General features: G+C 35.3%; 1 protein-coding gene across 2 annotated transcripts; it reads right to left on the reverse strand.

Annotated features, from left to right (window-relative positions):
• Positions 1-1,620: 1,620 nt before the first annotated feature.
• On the reverse strand, positions 1,621-23,303 carry LOC141430958 (uncharacterized). Of its 2 annotated transcripts, none has more exons than XM_074091865.1 (8): positions 23,110-23,303; positions 19,643-19,750; positions 15,209-15,308; positions 13,479-13,647; positions 13,205-13,321; positions 7,609-7,742; positions 3,656-3,848; positions 1,621-3,578 (listed from the first exon to the last, which is right to left on the reverse strand). In XM_074091865.1, exons 1-8 carry the CDS (start codon positions 23,205-23,207, stop codon positions 3,448-3,450), a joined length of 1,050 nt encoding a protein of 349 aa, XP_073947966.1. In that variant the 5' UTR covers positions 23,208-23,303; the 3' UTR covers positions 1,621-3,447. The 2 variants fall into 2 exon arrangements, 1 of the variants encoding a protein (XP_073947966.1); XR_012451689.1 differs by lacking the exon at positions 1,621-3,578 and adding an exon at positions 6,127-6,440 and having other exon boundaries at positions 3,762-3,848.
• Between the last annotated feature and the right edge of the window lie 952 nt (positions 23,304-24,255).

Consider the following 24,255-nt stretch of genomic DNA (forward strand, 5'->3'; position numbering starts at 1 on the left):
AAACGCACTGCCATTGCTGAAGATTTTTTATGACGTGACAGTGGAAGTCAGCGGCGAAAACTATGTATCAGCTTCCTTATACATTGTTTACTGCAAATTAATCCGGAAAAAATAGACACCTATATACACGCCGAAAATGTCGCACATTTACCACCAATTTCCAATTTAATGGATTTCTTTAAGGCAGAAATGCGATCTCGCTTCGCCGACGTAGATACAAATTATTTGCTCTGCGAAGCTACCATTCTAGACCCCAGATTTAAAAAAAATGGTTTCGCTGACCTTGGGAAGTTCGAAACGGCTGCAATGCAAGTGCCTTAGGAGAAAAATAGGCAATATAACACTACCCACCGAAAACGTTACTGTTGCTAGCGATGCAATGAATATAAAACCATCAAGATCCACTACAGTTTCCACCAGTCTTTGGGACGATTTCGACGCAGAGGTGGCCCAGGTCCAGCAATCAACCCAGAACCAAACCGCGATCGGCATTATAGAATTCGATAAGTATATGAGGGAACCGGTCATCAAACATCATGAAAATACATTGAAATGGTGGAAGGAGCGCCACAGTTTTTACCCACATCTCTACCCGTATATGCTTAAGAGGCGACCAACGCCACTCACTGCTATTTTTAAAGAGACGTGGTATAAAATTGGTGTATTTCGTGGTACTTAATAAAAAAAATATTACGATAATCTTGATCGTATTCCTGAGTTAGTCATTGCTTTCAAAACACGATTTAACTAATTTGGCTCGATAGATTTTATTGCCAAAGTGAGCTCTTACTTTTATTTAGAAACCAAAAATACTCCGTTATTTATAAAGACACTATAATCAAATTACTAAGTCTGATTAACAAGCAAAACGTAATAATAATAGCTATTGTATTATTTCTTAAATCTAAATCGTAATTTCTTTGCATTTATTTTATTTGCAAATTTTTGATGAGTAAAGACTTACGCCACGCCGACGACATATTGCTTCTCTGTCACTTCAACGCAAAGAAACAGCAAGTAGGATTCAATATAATATCTTTATTAAAAATAATAAATTAATATTTAATTCATGCGTTAGAAGGCTGGACATTTAAATAAAGTCAAAATATTTTTTAATTAATCAACGAATACATAAAAATACTACCAATAAAGTTAATACTACTTCTTTGCTCACCCGCTACATTATGATAGCTAAATTAGATTATGGTAAGTCATTGTTTTTAGTTCATTGATATGGACTAATTTGTTTACACCATGGGATGTATCATCCACAAAATCCTTAGAAAAATATTACTTGATTTTTCGTAACGGCTATACGTAACCCTATCCTGGGCGTGTCCAACACGCCTCTCTTGGCCGGTTTCAATTCCGTTCCTAGTCATATTTTGGAAAGGAGAAAGAACTAGATATTTAAAACTTGTCCTTGGTGCCTCAAAGGACCGCCAGGTACAAAGGTAAGATGTGGGGGGATTTATAGAACGGACAACAACAGCTGTTGGCGTCGTCCTTATAACAGCATAGTACACTTTGCGACTTCACTATAGTTTGCGAAATCTAACTGAGATTTACCTCAGCCAGTTATTGTTTTGACTACTCAGCAGTTTGCAAAAGATAGTTTCCCGAATAAAATATCTGGCTCATACGTACACAGAGACAAATAAACAGATGGACAGCGCCAAATGGTTCAATTTTACCATTTTGGCTAAATCTGGAGTTGCCATTGCTTGCGGCCAAACATGAAGCGAGCGGAGTGGCCGATAAAACCGTCATGTAGTAAGTAGGGTTTTGTAAAAAATGGCGTAAAAGTCTTAATTAAATAAAATACTGGTTTTGCAAATGAAATACTTGGCAGTTTTTTTTAAACTTGACTATGTCCAAATCTCACAGCTTTCTAGTACTTTCGGTCTCTAAGCTTAGCCGCGAACAGACAGACGGGCAGACATGGCGAAACTATAAGGATTCCTAGGTTACTACGGAACCCTAAAAATGGCCCCTGCGGCTTGGCACTAGCATTTCCTCGCTTGCAAGACTGATGCGTAGTGGGGAAGCTGCCAGCTTTTCGTTAAGTACAAAATTATATTCGGCGCCGAGACTACTGTACTTTCCCGCTGTGGCAGTTTCTGCTGCTGCTGCTGCCCTTATCAAACCTTGTACAACTTAACTTACAACAACAATAAACAACGTCAAGTATTTATATCGACGGGTGACAACCAAAACTCATTAAGTACTAAATTGACAAGATGGAGATAAAAGTGTTTTGATATTTTTTGATTTCAAAAATCTGTTTGTTATTGAAATTCAACGTGACGTATTTGTTTCAGTATTGATAATTATGGAAGATATACGAAAAAGCAAACTATTATTATATTATCCGAAAGTTTAATGGTAATTAAGCCGAGTGACTTTTAGCTGCTGTAAATTGTGGGAAAGGGTGTAAGTACCTATATGAAAAACGGTTAACTTTGTTATAATTAAAACAATTATAAATTAAATTAAAAAAAATCTTTATAATGGTTATATTTATTAATAAACTACTCTACCTTTATTACCTTTATTTTGATTTGTACTGTGCTATGTTTTATTTATAATAAAATTAAATCTACCTTACATAAAGCTTAAATACCTTGACATGTAAAACTTATCAAATAATCTTCGCTCAGTCTCTTAAGTCACTTCGTTCTGAATTATCGAACTTCTGCTTTGGCAAGTGATTTCTGAGCGACCATGGTTTCCAGTAGTTCATACCACGGAGCGAATTTCTTGGATATCTGCTTGGCTTTGCTTATTAATAAGATCTGCATTCATAACGCAGTTGTGAGTTCCTGCTGCCAAATGTGGTTTAACGTATCTAATGGTCTTTTATAAAATATACCTAAGTCAGTTATAAATTGTTCGCGTGAGATTTATGGGTTTGTTGTAGTGAGTTTTAGTTGTCACCCGATGAAATAAAATAAGCCAAAAACCACTTTTAAACACAAAAGATTAAAAGAAAAACAGAAATAAATAAATAAACATAAAGTCCAAATTACTGCTTTCTTTTAAACTTCCTCGCGAAAGGCATTGCGCTGTGGGGAATGTCACCCGTATTCAGATATTATTATATTATTGCCAATGGTTTCTGCAGTGGAAAGACCCAGCGACGCACATCGTCGCCAGGACAACTGACGGCAAGCTTAGCAACGTGTCTTGTCATCCATCAGTTAGGAATTTCTGATTTACTTATTTGAGTAAATACATGCGCAGCGGCGGGGATAACCATCAAACCCACATGCACACAGTTGTGGCAAACTTGAATAACTTTACTGTTAGGTATCTATTAATGGCGCCTGCGGACTTAATTGACGGGTAATGAAATATTTCGCATACGAGGACGTTTTTTTAACCACTTTTTCCATCATATCATGTGCCACGCAACGACGCTTGGCATTAATTATTCTAGTGAAGCTATTAGCATAGTTCTGCAGAAAAAATGGAAAATAAAAGATTTTGATATTCTTCTTTGAAGACGCCATTCACAAGCCTCGCATTTGCGTCTTCTTTTATTGTGAATTCATTTGTGTTGATTCCTCTTCTGTCGCCTGTTGAAAATAAGAAAAACTGTAATGGTACATGCGCCTCCTCAAACGTAAAGACAACTGAGGCAATAAATACATACCACAAAGAATAATACTATTTTTGGAATATTTTACATCGCTGACAATAGATTTATTTAGCACAATGCCCATAGCAATAGGATCTAATAGACTCCACTGTAATGAATCACTGGCATTCATTGATATTCTTTCAAATTTATTAAGAGAATTTATTATTTTAGTTGGTATTGCTCCTAAGACATCTTGGCGCCATTCCTGAAATGGATATGGATATTAATACGTAACTAAATAAAATAAAATCAGTACTAAAACTGTAATTGGTGAGAGACAAACTAGTTCAATCGCACAGGTACATCGAAATGAGTAAAATCTTGAAAGTTTTTAAGAATGACTACTTAATTTATGTACACGTCATTTAACATTAAGCATCATTTAGATGGTACGAGAAATGTTCTAAAAGTGGCGATAATATGATTGATCGTTTATATATTATAACAGCAGAGGTCAGGGAAGAAAGGCTTAACGCTTGGCTGGATATGAATACGAAGCTGGCAAGCCTTGATGGCCAACTAGGTCTAACAAGGTAGATTAGGTGTACGAGGGCCGAGGCTTGTATATGCTTTTCTCAAACATTACTAAAATAAATAAAAACTACTAGCCTAGAAATCAATGTTTTGTTCGTAAGACAACTAAAATTGTACCAGAATTAAATTATCACTACCATGTATAATGTAAGTGTTTCTTCGTTTCTAACATGGATTTTTAAAACGTCATAAAATCAAGTGGCTACAACAAACATGTAAGTAGAGATATGCCCGACTGCTAAAATAAAAAAATCACGTATTTCGATGCAATTTATGAAAAGTGTAAACAAAGACACCATTTATCCGACCACAGACATTCAATGATATGAAGACCTAGAACCTATTGCAAAATAATTAGGGGCTGTTTTACCATCCATTGATTAGCGATAAACGACGGTTAAACGGTTGTTTTCCCGGCAGAAATCTGGCTATTTACGTCCTCTTCAAAGAACTTTTGAACCTGCAGTTTCATTAGAGCCACTTTTTTACCTTGATCATGATCAGCTCTTTTTTCTTTTTTCCCACAAAGAAAAGGGCATTTTAGAGACGATAATATTTTGAGAGCTTATCTTTGCTCAATATAACGCTTTCTGCACGACTTCACTTGTCTTTTTGTCAAATTTCTTATATTTTTCGAAAAATCCTCTAGCAATTGTTTCGGAGAATAACAGTTTTGTTTTTACTTCTTGTATTTTGTCTTCTTTAATGTCTTTTATCAAATTAAAAACTTTTTTCTCTAACGTGTCTTCGTTGGTTTCTGTATTTTTTGTCTATATTTGATCCTACGCAGCTTTTCAGTATTAACTTTTGTCGTCAATTATTTTAGTTCCTTTAGATCCTTATTTCTTATTCACCTGATTGTTTTATTTACGTTTCCTGTTGTATTGTTTTTCTTGCTTGTGCTTTGTCCATCCACTGGTTTAGCTTTAGACACAAGTGGTGAATTTGTTGTGTCAGCTAAAGGATCATTTTGAATAACATAAGCCTCTTGGATTTGCTTTTTGTCACTGTCCGGTGGTGAGTTTTCTATAAGAATTTGGGTCAGTTTTTTTGTTCCTTAATTTTTTTAAGATGAGTGAGAATTTTTCTCCAGTGGCGTCTTTTTTCTCTGTTTGCCCTTTCACTCATTTCATGAACACTAATATTCTTCTTCCTCTCTTTTTTAATAAATAACGCTGTTTTCCTTTTTCTTGGGTAATGCGATAAAGTTCCGGATTATTCTTTATTTCAGCATATTTCAACTTTGCGTAACCTATCCTTTACTAATTTTTCGTCTTTAGTTAATTTTTTCTTTGTCTTCGCCATTCTTACTACTGTACCTCGAAGATACTATGAAAAAAATAAATAAAGCCACAACAGGCAAATACACCAATAGGCACCATATAATAAAAAAGGTGATGTTAGCCTCTGGACAAATAATGAAACCATGGATAAGATTGATACTTAGCAATATCTTAAAATAGTTATTTGCTTAACAAGAAAACAAAAAAAAAACTATGAAATCAGATCATCCAAATACACAGGCTGCTCCAAAGTGATACATTGAAAACCGTTAGTTTTTCGGTAAATATTGGACTGATTGTTAGGATACTTTGCAGTTTGGTTTTAAATATCTTGCTAAACCAGTAGTATTTGTATTTGTTCAGAGGCTAAGGTCACCCAGCATTGCGGCACATCACGTAATAGCGGGATAAATTAAGTCATTTCCTTTCAAATCCATTCATTTCCTTCCACAAAAATATTGGAAGGAACGGATAGAAATGAATAGGAGAGGAATGAATTATTAACACTTAAATTATTTCACTATTCTTCGTGCTTCAAGGTCATCAAGCAAACTGAATGAAAGTCCACCCAAATGTAAATAAATATTTTGCCAGATAAATTATTTGCATAAATAAGAGAGTATCGAAATACGAGTACAACCCGGATAGTAATGAGTACAAACTTACCTGTGAAAAAATCGATTTCGAACGGAGAGAACACAAATATTTTCCAAACCACGTGCGCGAGACCTTCCTCGTTGAGTTGTTTCGGCAAACTAAGTTGGGGAAGACAAGCTGGGATCATGGTTCTTCGTGAATAAGGGCGGCGTTTAGATTTGAAATGGATTTCAATTGAAGTTATTCATTTGACAAAAGGAAAAACTGTGTTCTGTCCATAATAATTTAACTCTAGTTATAGTAAAGATGCACTAACTGTTAGTGACTAACATAATATTTAAAATGTGTTTTACTCATAAACAACAAAAACACAACAGGTTTTCCTGCAAAAAGAGAGTTTTTTTTTAAACATCAATCCAATGGAGCACTTTTTTACATAGGAAAGAAATGAAATTTTGATAAGTTTTTGTACAATATTTTAAAGATTTTAAGGCTTGGCCAAATTATATCAAATACTCCTTTTGCGTCATTTGTGAAGAAAACATTATACTCTTACATTAGCCATGTTTGAAAAATATGTTTTTTTTACGCTTGATTCGGGTCCGGACACCAACTCCGTTCCTTGCGGCTAATTTTGCCTCGGCTCTAAATTCTGGCGGAGTACAAGTATCCTTTTGTTCGTCATTGGAACTCATATTGAAAATTGTACAATATCAAAACCGAAAAAGGATATCTAATTGCACAATAAAAAAATATTTTTTTCCCGCATACACAGTTCTGCACGAAATAAATCTTACACTTACATGAAAATTAAAGTGTCCCTCTTAACAACTTTATGAATTCCACAGCATATTATATTGTATGTTAGGAAAACTGGTGAAATATTTCATAACCTAAATTACACACTAAAGCTAAAATTTCAATTTTCATCAAAACTATTTACAAAGCTAATAATCGTAGCACGTCCTTTTGCTCTGGACAAATTAAATCATACAAAAAGCTCAATAACTAAATCCAGATCTCTGTTGAGGAGGTGTTACGGTATTTGGAAAGGTAACATTTACTTCTCGAAATTGTCGTTTTGTCGTCTTGCAGGCCTGCAGCGGTATACTTTGAAGCCAAAAATTGGTTTGATTAAATAACACACATTAAACTAATTAGTGAATGTACAGTTGAAATAAATAAAAAAATCCTAAAAATAAGTAATATATATATATATATATATATATATATATATATATATATTGCCCCAACTCGCTGCCGGTGGGTAGCATACCCAGAAAGCTGGCGGCATTGCCGCGTGGTATGGCAATACTGATCCGCTGTGCCAGATATGTTCCAGCCTTCTGATCACGCGTCAGCTCCACGAGTCTTTTAGAACACTCTTTATAGGTTTACTCTATGGGCGCTTTCCCGCCAGGCGATCATAATATTTCATTGCATGTGTGAGAAAATAAATCATAACCGCATGTCCCAGCAATGGGAAAACACGCACGATATTTCTCGCACCGTCCAAATGGAGCTTTATTTAGCAGAAATAAAAAATCGTACCTTCGACACATTTAGTGAGTCAACTTGAGAAAAGGGAACAAATGTTATTTTTTCAGGATATGCATTCTTAGCTATTACATAATAAGACTCTGCATCTTGCTCTGCGTTGTATTCTGGACTTGAGTATTCTGGACCTAAAAAATAGAATATCCGTCAGCTTTCGGTATTCAATAAATCCTTAGTAATATACACATGTCATCATACACATAACGTTCTCGAGCTACTATGAAGAACTAGCAGCAGTAAAGTTACCAAATGTAGAAGAAACCAAAAGTCAAATTGCATCAGAGCTAGACAGATAACTATCTCAATGATGTTCTGCTGCCCAAAGACCGATATCCATATGGCTGGTGGCCTAAGAATAAAGACAAGTTCCCTGACATGAGTTATTTGGCGCGAATTAAAAGTATGTCTTTACACCATCATCTGCCTGTAGTAAATTTTAAAATTTCATTAAATAGGGGCAGATTTTGTTTTAACAATCTCTTCCTTCTTATTTATTAACTTGTAAGTAGATAGGTAAGAAAAAAGGGATTGTGAAATTTGGTTGTTGAAAAATTCATAATGTTTCTAAAGAATGCGCATAGTTTTAATTTGAAAAAAGGAAAAATCATACTTAGACAGCACTGATACACATCTTCAAGGAAAGCGTAGTACAGTTCTGACGTAAAATCATTGTCTACGTACTATGTACGGTTTTTTTTTTCATTCTTTTTAACTGATGAATTTTTGCAAATTATTGTTGGCTAAACAAATCTTGACGCATTGATTGTAATAAGAACCACGGCACGCGTCATCGTGAATGACTCTACCTACGTATACCTAATTTCACAACTAGTTACTACAATACGAATTTACTGGAATATTTTATTTAATGTCTGTGGTAAGGTACCTAATGTACTTAAGACTCTATTGGTCATCGAAGTACGGTTTTGAAGCTGTATTAAACCATGACACTCAATAGGTTCCAAAAGATAAAATACATTGGAATGACGATACCCTTTTGCCCTCTAACCGCCCGTGCCACGGCAAGTTGCAAGTACGACCCATAATCAATTATCTAAAATTATCGTTTTGCAATTGTATTTATCGTTTTAGCAACGTTTGCCATTCACGAGCAAATGAGTGCTACAAAAATCGGAAAATTTCTGAAACAATGTTTTGCCAAATGCCAAATAAACTGCACAAGTGGGGCTTCAAATTATTTTTATTGTGCAGCATCGGCTATGCGCATAAGTTTGAAGTTTATGCAGGTAAAAACAATATTTCACGAGAGTCCAATAAGCCTGATTTAGGAGTAGTTGGAAAGTTAGGACTAAATTGTACGACAAGTGCCATGAAATTAAATTTACATTTTAAGCTTGGCTTAGTTTGAGACTAGGTTAATTTGGTGTCAAGTGTCCCATGATATTTATTTATTTTATACTTTGGCGACTACTAATATTCATCAATACTACTAGTTAGCTGTTTATTTACAAAAACAAAATATTGACTGCGTGGGCACCGTAAAGTAAAGCAGGTTGCCTAATAATTACCATCATCATCAGCACAGCCTATATACGTCCCACTGCTGGGCACATGCCTCCTCTCAGAATGAAATGGCCGTGGTTCCCACGCGGGCCCAGTGGGGATTGGGAACTTCACACACACTATTAAATTACTTCGCAGGTTTGTGCAGATTTCCTCACGATGTTTTCCTTCACCGCAAAGCTCGTGGTAAAGAACACCGTACCAAATGTTTGGAAAATGTGGTTTCAGTTAAATTTTCTGAGATTTTGACATAATAATAGATTTTAACGTCTTGAACAAAAGTCTCTATGGGGGCTACCACTGTTGCCGAGTCCCTTTCAGAGTTACGACTGTTTTTTTGTACCCTCAAGGAAATCGACTCTAGTACCAATTGGCACCTTGTCACAGTGACAGTAATATCAGTAATATGACACCTCCATAGCTCCAGCGTCTTTTTCAAGTGCAAAATAAATCGTTTCATAAATATTTTACGAAGTTCTTACAACGGCACAGAGATCATTGGAACATATTTTTGTGCATTTTAATGCGCCCATATTTTTACAGTAGACTGTTCCAGACAAAACAAACTATTAATAACGGGTAAAATGAAAGAAAAATAGTGTTACTCGTTAAATCTTATCTACATTTATTTACATATTTTCATAGATACACATGAACACTTTTAAACTCTGTTTATTAAGGGTTCATTTCTGTTCGCACAGTCAAGTAGGTATGTGGTTTAATAATGCAGTACTTGGGTATTTCACGTTTTCTTGATGTCGTGCATAACCAAGGTACCATACGACACTGGCAACATGAGCACAACAACCAATAGTTCTGGCCCCGGTTTTGCATTTACAGTAATAGGCCAAGATAGGCTCTTCTTCCAGAATTTCGTTTTGGAATTTTTTATTTATTTTCCGGTATCCGCCGCAAAGCACGAGGAACATAGGCATTATTGCAGACAAAGCAATGTCCTCTTACTAATAGTAACGCCATTCTACTTTTTACTCTTACCTATTTGTAAATCTTACATCTAAACCTTACTTAAATATTCTTATTCGGTATATATTCACATTACTATCAATAAATATTATAGAATGTCAATTTTTAAATAAATAGGTAGTTGGTAATTGCACCTAATTAATGATTTTTTATCTGATACAAAATCAGTCGTAACTCTGAAAGGGACTCGGCAACAATGGTAGACCCCATAGAGACTTTTGTTCAGGACGTTAAAATCTATATTATATCAAAATCTCAGAAAATTTAACTGAAACCACATTCTCCATACTTTTGGTACGGGGTTCTTTCAAATTTCTCATGAATTTTGAACCCACGACACGATCCTCTGCTTGAGAGGTCACAGGTCAAACCACTACGCCACCACGGCTCATAATAACTTACATTATGTATTTTATTTATTTGCCTATTAATAATTTAACCGAAATTCAACTGTAATGGTTTTATTGCCTTAGTTGTCAGTTAGGTTGAGTTCATATGTATGTATTAAACATCAATAATAAAATTAAGAAACGATGACTTAATTAATTCGTGCAAGTAACTGAAAAAATCCTGGGTTCGCGTAAATTAGCTTTTCGCAGCCGGCTTTATACCGATCGATAGTGCAAACTCTTGCGCTGCTGCCGACAGGTGGGAGGGGTGGATTTGGTTTGAGACCGAGTCGAAGATGGCGGCGTTTTTTGGCGATAGCAGTAAAACACGTACCTACTCGTAAGTGTATTTTATTTCAACTTGTTGGTAATAAGATAGTAATTTATTGATTAATGATCATAGATAATTAATGAAATGTGGTAAAACAGAAGAAATGTATTTAAAAAAATACATATTAACTTGTATTTGAATGTCAGTAAAAAAATTATTGCACGTTCGTGTGTTCGTCCTTAGTGCGTGACGCGGTTGTAAATATTATTTGCACGATTGTGTGTCTTCGGCCATTAAATAATAACATTTTTTTCATTGGTTTAACATGATATTTTATTTTCTAACTAATGTTTTCTAAATTTTTAGGGCGCGCGCGTACAGATGATCAAATAGATATTTTGGGGGATGAAAACATCCCTGAAATTGAGGATTATGATCAAGACGAAGAAATTGACCCCTTTTCATTGGTTGACTGGCTTGAAAAAGATGACTCAAGAGTCGGACACTGTCTTAAATCAGCTTGTAGTAGAGAATCTCAATAATATATCCAATACCCACTACTTTTAGACCAAACAATACTTTGGATTCAGTATAAGAAAACTGACCAAACACGCTCCAAATCTACACAGCTCCAAACGCCGCGCTGTAATTGCTGCCAAGGCGTCTAGAGATAGCACCAAGAAAAACCGCGTTGATAATATTCACACCAAATCTACTGTACTTTGACACGCTGGTCTAAACGGGTGGACCGATTTGAATGCGGTTTTTATTATTATTTGAAAGCAGGATTTCTAGCAATGGTTCTTAGACACACGTTTCATCAAAATCGGGTTAGCCGTTTTTAAGATATTAAACTTTGAAGTGACAAAGTCGGGGGTTTTCCAACTTTTTGTTGGTTAGGTTAGGTTATTTTCTACTACGCTACTTAAGCAGCAGCACTAGCGACATCTATGTTTCGCTCTCATCGAGAAGATTGGAGGATTGGAGTTGAAATAAAAAATATAATAAATCCTCAGAACTCCATCGATGAATCGATCGAATCGATTTAAATTTTTTTTCGTTAATCTAGGAATGCTTTCAATTAGGTTTCATTAGCACCAAATCAGGATCTGATGATTGGATCCTAAGGAAATCGAGGGAACTTCAAATATTGTAGGGTAATTTCGATATATTTAGTAGTTACTCGTGTATTTGCTCTTGAACATCATCATTTGGTGAAGTGGAACTGATTTTGAAGACCAAATTTGACCAACGGAGCGACTACTCAATAACAAGTACCTCACGGGTTGAATTCCAATTACTTTAACACAGTTGTTAAGCAATTTTAGCTCAACGTAATGTATATGGTGAAATAGAACGGGTGATGACGCACCAGGACTTCTCAATAAGGAACGCAATTTTTCGTAAAAGGTGACGAGCAGTTGACATTAAACTATTGTATCTTAGATCTTTTACACTAAAAAGCGTGAAATAAAATTTTATAACAAAAAAATTTAACCGACTACAAAAAAACCATGAAAATAATTTTCTACCAGGCTGAAGTCGGTGTCTCAGCACGAGCCAGCAGGACTATTCAGTATCGATTAGTCACGGTGATCATTTAATTGGGGCTTCAACTGCACATGAACCTCAGGTTTTTATCACGGAATATAATTATAATAAAATATTTGTTTTTGGGATATGTAAGAAAATAAAAATATTAAATACAAAAATAGGAAATTGTATCTATTGAAACAAAAAAAAGTTAAAACCACTCCTCTCTGAGCGCTTAGGCTTGAGACGATTTCGCGTTTGGGTCATTATAGGTATATAGCCCATGCTAAACTCGATACTCGATACCAATTATTTGTAAGTACTTGTGCAAATTAGGCGGACTATGATATCGAGTACTCAGTATCGAGTAGGTATCGCTATCAATAGCCTTTGAATCGGTTCCGCACGGTCTTGATTTCCCATCACTAAATCTCGCTCGTGAAGTCATCGTAGGTACGAAAAATTCGAGACGCTAGGTTCTCATACAGTTTAAAGCGCTCTTTTCGCCTACCTTGATATAGGTCTGTGAGTAATGCTGCTGTACTCGTAGTATGGCAATTGGCCACTTTTAGTGTTTAGCAGTAACACAATAGTTTACTGCTACATAAACGCATATTGCTTGTGTCAGCGAATTGTCGCTTGTGATTGCACAATGTGTATAACCTAGGTTTTACTTAATAAAGGGTTCTTTTACCTACCTACAACAGGCGTCTCATTAACCACCTCGTCTCTTCTAATATTACATTAAAGACATCCTTAGAATAATATAGGCTTTAATCAGCTAAAAATATGAGGTACGGAAATGACAAATAGTTGGAGACATAGACAATAGTATGTTAAATCCGATTAATCTTTATGTCACAAAGTCATGTTAAAACGAGATACTTACTGTAAACATGTCCTGCAGCAACGTACATATGTGAAAGCCTGCTGATGAAAGTCGAATCTAGCCGAATAGCCAGAGCTATATTAGTTAATGCGCCTAAAGCTACAATCGTGATTTCACCTGAAATTATTAAGGACCATATACAAACTCAATCAACATAAATAAAAAATATGTAAGTAGCAAAGTCGAATCAAATGTTATAGCTCCAAAGTTCAAAAATATACTTAACCGTTTAAAAAACAGGATCTCAAATCATAAAAGTTTTTACTAAGCTAACCTGGGTATTTATTCGTCAGTTCAATAAAGCTAAGTGCGGCATGTTGAGGCTGAGCATCAATAGGTTTTATTTCTTCGTGATCATTGTCACCTAGCCCATCATGTCCAAAATAAAAATCTGAGGGCACTGAGATCACTAATGAGAAGTTACTGCCTCTATAGATAGGAACCTGATACAGGAAAACAGGAAAAAAAATTCAAGGACAAAAATAACATTAATTGCTTAACCTATTTCTTGTTGATTTACTTACATTAATTTTATACCTAAATATGTCAAGAAAAAAGGTACCTAAGAAGTTTTTTTTTTTACTTTGGAAAAACTAGTTCATTCTCTTTTCAGAGATGTCTACGCTATTTACCAGGATTATAAAAAAATATGCTACCTAGTTGGTTACTAAGTTCTGTTTCTCGATTTTCGACGTCTTTTCCACGTTAAAACAATTGCTACAAAAAATAGAATGTCATTTTAGTTATAAAATCTTAAATAATAAAGATAGCTAAGTAATTATAAAAAAATTGTAATGATATTCTGATTTACATTTATTGATAAACAGTTTAAAATTTTAATTTTTGTTTTTATACCAAACAAATTACTTATCTTATTGTATATACAATGAACTGGGGTCTAAAAGAGAATCGTGTCGCTGTAATTGCGTTATACAAATGTGGGCACTCGCCAAACATGACTTTGAAATTGCTTCAAAACCTAAAAACCATTGAACAGAGTTGTAACCGTCAGAATGATAGAGTGTATGCAAAAAACAGTCAAGAGGCGTGTGTGACTATTCCGAGGATTCAACGAGGGCATCATCCCTCATACGTGATGGTTTGGCTGGGTGTATCCTATACAGGGCTAACAAAACTGGGGCCAAAGTGTATCAAGAAATTGTTCTCGAACCAATTGTGAAGTCTTAACCCACACCCCATTTTAAAACCAGCCATGGGTTATTCAACAATACTCAGCCCCTGTACACAAGGCTAAAACAACTCGTGTGGTTTCGAGAAATTGACTTTATTGCATACGAAAAATGGCCATCTTCTAGCCCGGGCCTTAATCTGGATTATGTCATATAGCAGGTTATTGAGGAAAAAGCCTGTGCTAAATCTCACATGAATCTAGACTATCTCAAACAGGCTATAGTCAAGACAGTGGCAGAATTAGACATAGAGGTCGTGTGTGCCGCCATTGATGACTGGCCTCTGCGTTTGAAGGCCTGTGCTGATGCCAGAGGAGGTCATTTTGAATAATATTAACGGGTCTACATCCTGATTTCGTGTACTTTCTTTTAATATATAGTTTATTCATGTTTCATTTGTTTATTTCTTGTAGACAAGGATTATTACAGTAACAGAACTTAGTAACCAACTAGGGCATATAACGGTATAATTGAATTCCTCGATTATTTACTCAAGATTGCATAGGTACAGTCGAGTTCATAAACTTATGAGCAAAATTTTGATCAAAAATATCTAAACACGACTCTATTGTTAACGGCGTAGAAGCATGCTCAGATATTTTTGATCAAAGTTTTGCTCAAAAGTTTTGAACTCGACTATACAACAATTCATATATATCTACCTACAACCAACCACATGAACATAATATACTCAGCGGCACAAAATTTGGCCCACTCTCCGTACGAAAAAATACAACTCTCATTTGAGGCTCCGCCGCAGTCGTGTAAATACATTGGAACGTGACACTACGAATAAAACAAAAAGTTCACTAACTTCAGGTCGGCCAGCGATGTCAAGTAACCTTTGGCTGTTGTAGAAAGATTGGGTTTCATCGACGTTACCATGAGTTGTCGTCAGACCTATGACTTTTGGCCTGAAATGGGAAAAACAAATAAGTTAAACAAAGCAGTAGGTATAACGTTAGTTACAATAATAATAATAGTATTGCTCGTATTAAAGAAAATGCTACTCAATCTTTCCTGATATTAAATATATTGAAATATATTACAATTTGTTTCTTTTTTCAACAGGCATGTTCAACCGTCAATAATACCGCTTGATGGTATAGTAGGTACTTTCCTTGCATTTTCTATATAGTTATTTTTATATTGTACCACATTATAGTTATATTACTGTACTCATATCCCTTAGGGCAGAAATATGTTCCAGCCATGGCACAGTATATATGTCGTTATTGGTTGTGTTAGTTTAGTTGTCGTATTGATTGTATTTGAGTTGGTTGTGTTTGTGTCGTGTCGTGAAAGTAAAAAATATTTTATGTTGATTATTTCATTTGCTTTTGCTTTTAGTAACCTATACATAATGAAACGGAGCGTAGGATGGACTATATAAGCAAATGAAATAAAATGATCAAGATAAAATATTATTTACTTTCTTGACACAGACACAACCAAATCAAATGCAATCAATACGACAACTAAAACAAACAAACATGATATATTGTTACGATGCCATAGATGATCGTTATTGGTCATTCAGTTGCAATTCAGTTCCCTGTTAGACTCAGACGTAGGAGCACGTATATTTTGGTCGCAAAAGTACCGTCAGCATGTCACCTAAAAAATGTCTTCGGAGTTACGTAAATAAAGAATACTTTAACCGCCATAATTGCTTTATTTGTACCTTACACGCATTTCTATTTGTTAATTTATTGTTATATATAGGCAAAATATATTATTGCGAAAGATTACCACCATTCAAAACATGTGTTGGAAACTAGTGAAAGAAGTATCACCACTACAAAAAAAGTTGTCTAAAGGTGATAATTGTGCAGTGGAGGGGCGCGTCATCTTAGCTTAGACAAGCTCTACGGCTGCTGAGCTGAGAATGAATTTTAAGTAAAACAAAGTGCTGAATAGAAAAGTACAGAGAATATTCGAAAATTGTAATTTGGAGACATAGGTTTTTAACGACCGAAACATGAAATTGAGTAAGAGGTTGAAAATCAACAAGGCTTGATCAGCCTTGTTACAATATATAAAAAAAATACTATTTGTATAAAAAACGGTAACAAAGTATAAAATTGCAAGGTGTTTGCAATATTCCGGCCCCTAGTGCGTGAATGCACAGAACTAGCCAGGATACCAAGGCTAATATGGGACTTAAGTGGCTACCCTGACTAGTTTTCTTGCAGGCCGATGTAGCAAATCCCCCGCAGTTGGTACGTCCACCGCTCTCACCACCCCGTTCTTTCTTGCCTGGGAAGTGTTTCGCGACGCGACCACGCGGCCAGGTTCCCCGTGGTAGAGTTTCATCGACAATGATTACAATTGATCCTACTTTAACATTATCATTTCTGCTATCACTGCTTATTGACCCTCTATTACCAACCGACAAACCAAACATTTCAACCAGGTGAACGGTTAGTACTTTTTTTCCCAAAAGCGTCAATCTGGTTTGCTGGCCGTCAGGTTGATTTATTACATGAATTGAATATGTGCCAATTATAATTATAATTTTATATTCCTTTTTTTTTGTGGTACTGATAGCCATCTAAAACTGTGCCACCGTTGCGAGATAATAATTATGTATTCTAATTGACTAATTTTTGCATTATAATGATTTTTGCTGAAACAACCCTTTAATGGCATAAACATCACATAATGTTAAAATATGACACGATCATTACAAAAAAAAAACCCATGTTTTTTATATTTTTTATTGTGTTGTGAACTTAGCCCATCCAGATCTCCGGCAGATCCGTTTGGGAAAGAGCGGATCGCTTCTGAAGCTGCTGTTTCTGTGACCTGTAGTGGCTGCTGTATTGATGTGGAAGGTGCAGTAGTAATGTAATGGCGTGGGGGGACTAAGCCGTCAATACGTCTGTAGAGAGACAAGCCAAGACGTCGCTGGAAAAAGCAATTTGGTTGCGCTTCTTGTACTGGCATCAGAAATTTTACAGGTAGAATGGCGCCACATGTGACGGCCAAGCAATTTTGTATATGGTTTGCCGCTGTACGCAAGGATTCTATCCGTGGTATAATGTCTTGCTCAAGTGAAGTGGAGAGTTCGGTTACCTTTGTATAACTTTCTGTCGTTACGAATTGGGCATTTAATCGGCTGCGATGAGGCATTGCACATCATCATAAAAAAAATAACCGTATTGTAAACAAATAACAAAAATCTGGTGATTAATAACACGTTGACGCTGGTACTGCCACGGTGTTGATGGCAAAACACGTAGATATAAGTTTGCTTGCAGAGTCTCGACGGTCATTCTTTGTTGTTCTAGATGTAACTCTTCATACTGTTCGTCTGGACCTAAAATCGATCTATTGGCTTATTCTAAGAAATTCCGAATGATTAATATATCTTCGAGATTTCGTCAAACGCATTTTTTTTAATAAATATTTATAAACATGAAAATCATTTCATATTGTTGCCCGTGACGACTGAAAATAGTTCGTTTTTTGCGCGCCTACGAGGATAGATGTTACTTTCTGTGATAAATACTATCTCAGGGTCTCGAAACTATCTCAGCGGAATACAATTTGACTCACTTTACATTAAAAAATTACATATTACTGTATACATTTGAGCCTCAAATTTGGAGGGCCAGATTTTATGCCGCTCACTATACGAGTACTCGTATCTCTGTACCAATTTTCATCACGGTCATTTGAGTATTTTGAGAGTGAAAGAGTCACAAACTTACTTTTATTTAAAACGTTAGTGGTAACTGTAGAGGAATATAACAAATCTCCATTTAGTGCAGCAAGTGCATGAAAATCTTTACAAAATATCTTAAAGTTGCATTTTATTTGTAGTTCCGCCTTGACGGTATCTATCTTCATCTAGTCTGTTTTGATTATCCGTCAATGCATTGCCGTAGTTACAAGGAAAATATCCTTTTAACTGGAGCGTTAAATAGAAACAGGAATGGATAAAACCAGTTGTAAAATACGAATATTTTTTCAATGCTGATGCTGTCCTTAGCTTGCTGTAATTAATTTTGTCTCGTTTTTATAGGACGTAGGTATTCATTCATTATTTATACAACTGGTTTTATTCATTACAGTTTATAACGCTCCAGTTGAAAGGATATACCTAATAGTGAAATCACACAAATTCCTTCATAGGAGTCATCTAAATTACTTATCGTTATCGTTTCTAATTATCCGAAACTCAATTCTTGCCTCAAATTTAGCGGCCGGAGACTAAGCAGGTAATTATTTTCTGAAAAGTCGAATCTTGATTCTAGATATTGTATTGCATTTTTGTACCATATTAAAAAAGTTCGACTAAGAACGTTACTATCATGGTTTGGCAGTTTTTTTTAAATCTGATTGATGTACATCCCATAAAATTGTCTTTGACTCCTTGCTGGAGTTTTTTTCATCATTTTCATGTTTTATTCCGTACAGATCTATTATTCAGTGCACACTGTATATTTACTGACATTGGCACCTTCTAGTTTTAAGACAGCAATAGTTAGACATAGACAGACAACTTTAAATAATACACAATTTACAGAAAAGAAAAACATTTGACGATGTCGAAAAGGAACTTGACTTAGCATTATGCTGCAGTAAGTATGTGCCTACTACACCGCTGATTTTCTGTCAATACCTTCATAATAATATCTTTGCACCTTATGTGTTGGGCCGGAATCAGTCGAAATAAGTTTAACACACTATCAAGAAAATATAAGTGTAGCTCGGTTTCTATTACGGTTTTTCCGAATTTTCAGTATCTATCGGTACAGTCAACGTCATAAATAAGTGATCATTTATGTACCTTGTCGCTTTCAGTCGTTACACAATTTCGTATGGCTTTTCACACATGACGTTAAAGTGGCAAGGTACAAAAGTTATCACTTATTTATGACGTTGACTGTACAATACAATACAATGACTTGTTTTGTACAGCAGAAATAAGCGATACAGAAAACAGGTACAAGGTAAGCAATAGGCGGCCTTATCGCTTAAAAGCGATCTCTCCCAGGCAACCATTTTTACAGAAAGAAGGAAGGACTAGTTTACAGCAGCGGTATTGCGTTTACGAGAAGTTTCATAATATGAAAGCTCATTTAAAGAAAGGAAATAGTTCGTTTGAAGGAACTGGCAAATGAACGCGAATAATCCGTTCTTCCTACTGCCAATGCAAACTGCTATGAAATATGTTATGTAAATTTTAGCACGAGACCGTGCGAGTGGCACATATTACATTTAATTTCTTTGTTCTTACCCGTTAAAATATTGTTCATAAATAAGGGCCATAAAAATTGCCATGGCATCATCAGCTCCTCCATCATGATCTATAATGAGTTTTGGCCCCTCAATATGAATATCCGCACTGAAATAAATGAATAATATTTATTATGCCATCTTCTGTACGTTATTAACATAATTACAATAAACACAACATGACGGTAATTAATGGCTTCTTAGCATGAAGGTTTACTTAGAAAATTAAAATTTGCTACTTCTGTGTACGCTTATTTTACAATTAACAAGTCATGCATACGAATAAGTACATTTTTCGCGTTTTTGGCCAATTTTCAACTAACACATAGGTATAAAGTGAAAACGGTTTATTGTAGAAAACTGTTAAAGGTGATGGTTGTATTTAATTTTACGTAGGTACCTATTTTATAAAAAAAATGTTTTTTCGAAAATTTTACAGTTTCTGACTTAACTATATATATAAAAAATCGGTCATGTGCGAGTGCGAGCGACTCGCGTATGAAGGGTTCCGCACTTCCGTACAATTTAATGTTTTAAAAACAAATAGGTGTTAACCATTAAACAACATAGGGTCACGGGCGTTGCCCCTAGCAAATCACGGCCGTCATGCTGGCAGCCTAGCAATCAAAAACCGCTGACTGAAACACGTTTCTTGTATGACGATCCCCTTTAATTTGAAAACTTTATTTTATTTTTAGTATTTGTTGTTGTAGCGGCCACAGTAATACATAATCTGTGAAAATTTCAAGTGTCCAACTTTTACGGCTTCAGAGATAGAGCCCTGTGACAGACGGACAGACAGACAGACAGCGGAGTCTCAGTAATAGGGTTCCGTTGGCACCCTTTGGGTACGAAACCCAAAACATTTTTAAGCTTTTTGTTTTTTTTTTAGTATTCTGTCACGAAATTTTATTGACAAACCTCAGAATCGGATTCAGCATCCCAAAAAATATAAATAAAGAAACCAGAAACTTACGTATTTTTTGTATTAGGTATAGTTTTAAATTAGTGGTATATAAGTGTAGTGTAATACTTTCATGCAAGGACACATAAAAAATAATAGATACCTACCTACCTATAAATAATATAGTTATAGTATTATGTGTAGGTAAACATGAGTAGTATGTATACAGTCGCCATCACCATTATACGGCGAATTTATAAAGGGAAATAATATTTTTAAATTTAGTATAATAATAATAACGGCATAGAATTTGTCTGGTTTCTCTAGACACAGACATTAGACAATTTAAGTTAACTTTCGTACTAAAATTATTTGCCGGTTGGTAATTAATCTAAAAGTTAAGTCTCCTAAAGGGTCGGAGTGGACCTACTTGTTCTCTTTTACTATGCCAGAAGCGTGGAGTGAGCATTTCCGCTAGGCAACCCGTAAAGTGGGAGAAGTGTGTGTTTGGTATGCCTTCGGACGCAACTCCTCTCAGTTAGTGTACACATCCTATGTTATCTTGTCATCATTATACATGCAACATATGAGCGACAAGGTTGCACGTTGGATGCAGTGACAACGTTGCGGGCGTGAACGGCTAGCTGCGTCATTTTTTCCTCTCTAAAAACGTTTTGAATCATACTTAAATATCATTTATGTATCGTATAAAGTATCGCCTAGATAGTTTGACTAATGGGCTTTCAAGCAGTAAATTGTGGGTTCAAACACAGGTTTGCAGCTCTGAGTTAAACTACTCCAAACTAAATTTACTATGTATTTAGCTGCACGATGCAGGAAGCCATCGCAAGAAAACCTACTCACACATGCGAAGAAATTCAATACTCGGAGTGTGTTAAGTGTCTAATCAGTACTACAGCCCAAGCTATAGGTGAACATAAGGACCTTATCTGACGCCAAATATATGTACCTAATATGATAACATTTATATGTAGAGAATGGAACGATGATATTGCAAGACCAATTTATCGTTATCTATATTTCTTGTTCTTGTTTATGGCTTTGTTTAGTACAACTTTTTTTTATAATCTTCAATTTTCGTATTCAAAAACGTATATAATAAAAATTAACAGCAAATGTCTTTTGTTGTCTTGATACTATGAAGGTAAAGGTTTCTTTTTGTCAGTGGGGCTGTACGGAACCTAAGAAAGTGTCAAATCTTAACTCTGTTTTGTGAATATGCGGGGTATGGAAGCAAACGTGAACTCATAGATTTGCATTAGTGGACATATACCTGCATCTGGACCATGTGAGCGACCGATTTTAAGGAAACTGGATCACTCCGATATCAACATCAAAGGGTCTAGCAGGCTAAGCTAACAAGAGTGGTCCCCGCAAGGGATTTGGTTGTAATTTGAGGTGCAGTAGTGGCAGGACCTAAGAACACTGTATTCGTAATATCAGCTTTCGATCTTCTTTTGTTTCAGACTTATTCACGAAAATGTCAAAAAATCAAGGTTATTTTAAACTGTTATTGTAGCTAAACCAAGCAAGCGAGAGTAACCAAATAAATTCAGAATTAAGGAGCATAAAATGGGATAATGCATATTTTTACAGACATTCACCATGATTTTTCAAAATGTTTTAACTGTATATACGTAGTTGACAATTGTGGCTTATTAAGTATTTTTTTGATAGTTGTCTCCGCGAGAAGTGGCAAAAAAAAGAAGCGAAAAAAAAAACTATATTTTCATCCAAGTTCAAAGATATGAATGTCTGTAAAAATATGCATTATGAACCCCATTTTATGCCCCTTAATTTTGAATATATTTCGTTACTCTCGCTTTCTTGGTTTAGCTAAAATAACAGTTCAAAATTACCTTGATTTTTTGTCATTTTTGTGAATAAGTCTGAAACTAAAGAAGATCGAAGGCTGATATTACGCATACAGTGTTCTTAGGTCCTGTCACTCTTGCACCTCAAATTACAACCAAATACCTTGCGGCCACTCTTGTTAGCTTAGCCTGCTAGGCCCTTTATATCTCAGGCCATTAAAAGACACCTACTAGCCTAAAGCCGTAGGACATATTTATGGTCTGCAGTACCATCGGACTTAGATCCACAGGATTTCATTATTTGGGCTTATATGCTCAATAGAATTACGAGTATAAGCACACATGTCTTGTATTGATTAATTCAAGCGCAGTTTTTATTAATATTTTTATATTTTATTCCGTTGAACTAATAGGATACTTAATCTGCCCAACCCTGTAAATTCACAGATTAAGGAGTATGCTTGTTACGCTGTAATATCAATTAAGAATCGTGATTTCTATTTAGAGTATGTAATTTAAGCTGATTTGGTCGTTAGTGTCGGAATTTTTAAGTGTCACATACAGACATGGAAGATTTAGCTATCTGCATCTGGTTTCATATTAAAAATTTAAAATATTTTTAATCGCGATAGTTACCACGTTATCTCATTTCCACATGATCCACGTATATTATATGTGTTATTTTAGTGAATTAAATATCAAAAAGTACATAAATAAATTATTATTTACCTGGGACGCTCACGCACGATAAAATTATCTGACACTGCTATAGGAATCGCCAAAATAGGGATTAGAAACCAGAACTTATACTTCGAGAATTCCATCATTCACTTATTTAATTTAATATCCATAATACCAATGATTTAACGACTCATCACACTCATTAAAACAAGTCTGTATGTTTCAAGCTACAAGGATTTATAGCACTGCTGGATTCGCTAAGGCACTAGTACCTATATGTCTAAAATTTAAGTGTTGTTTAGTGCCATCTATGTTCTTATCTCCGCACTTCTTAGTCGAGTTCTGCCTGCTGCAGCTCTGGATAGATTTAGTTACAATAATTGTAGATAGATGTCGATGAAAACGCTTTGTTCAAGTTAATTTTAATTCTCGACATTTTCGATCCTGAGACAATTTTGATATTTGTTTACATACGCGCGCAAAATTGTAACGACAAAAGCGAGAAGCTTTCAAGAATTGTTGGATTTATTTCACACCACGATCAGCGCAGCGTTAGCATTTTGAGAGTGTCGAAAATTCACCAGATGTCCCTCGTAAGTAAAGGTGGTTTTGGGACTTAGTTATTTTAATGGATTGCGTGATTGCGATTATTAATGCATAGAGGTGGGAGTTTCAGGTACCTACTCGAAGCTACCCACTATCTATTTACAGTCGTTTAGGAAAGTTCAATCAAAATTTTTACTGTAGTCCGTACCTTAGTACCTATTAGCGACATTTTTTAAAAGTATACACAAACATCAGTGGGAAGTTGAAGTAGGGCAATGGATAAAATATTGGGATTCAGAATTAGGGATTACTGTGTAATTTACTTGGACGATTTGGCAATCATTACAACAGGATCATTACAAGAGCATTTGCATCATATTGACGAGGTCCTAGAAAACTAAGGCAGGATTGACTTGTAATTTGAAAAAGTGTGAGTTTTTATGCGAAAAGTTCAGGATGCTTGGATTTATGGTCTTCGGCTAATGATATACAATACGCAAAATGTGCAAACATAAAAATGTATATACGCAAAATCTACTTCATGATAAATGTACATCATGACAATTGTACAGTACGCAGATTGTACAAACAATTAAATGTACATATGATAATTGTACAATTTGCAAAATGCACTCCACGTAATAGTGG

Source organism: Choristoneura fumiferana, chromosome Z (genome assembly GCF_025370935.1).
Source record: "Choristoneura fumiferana chromosome Z, NRCan_CFum_1, whole genome shotgun sequence".
In the NCBI taxonomy this organism is placed as follows: domain Eukaryota; kingdom Metazoa; phylum Arthropoda; class Insecta; order Lepidoptera; family Tortricidae; genus Choristoneura; species Choristoneura fumiferana.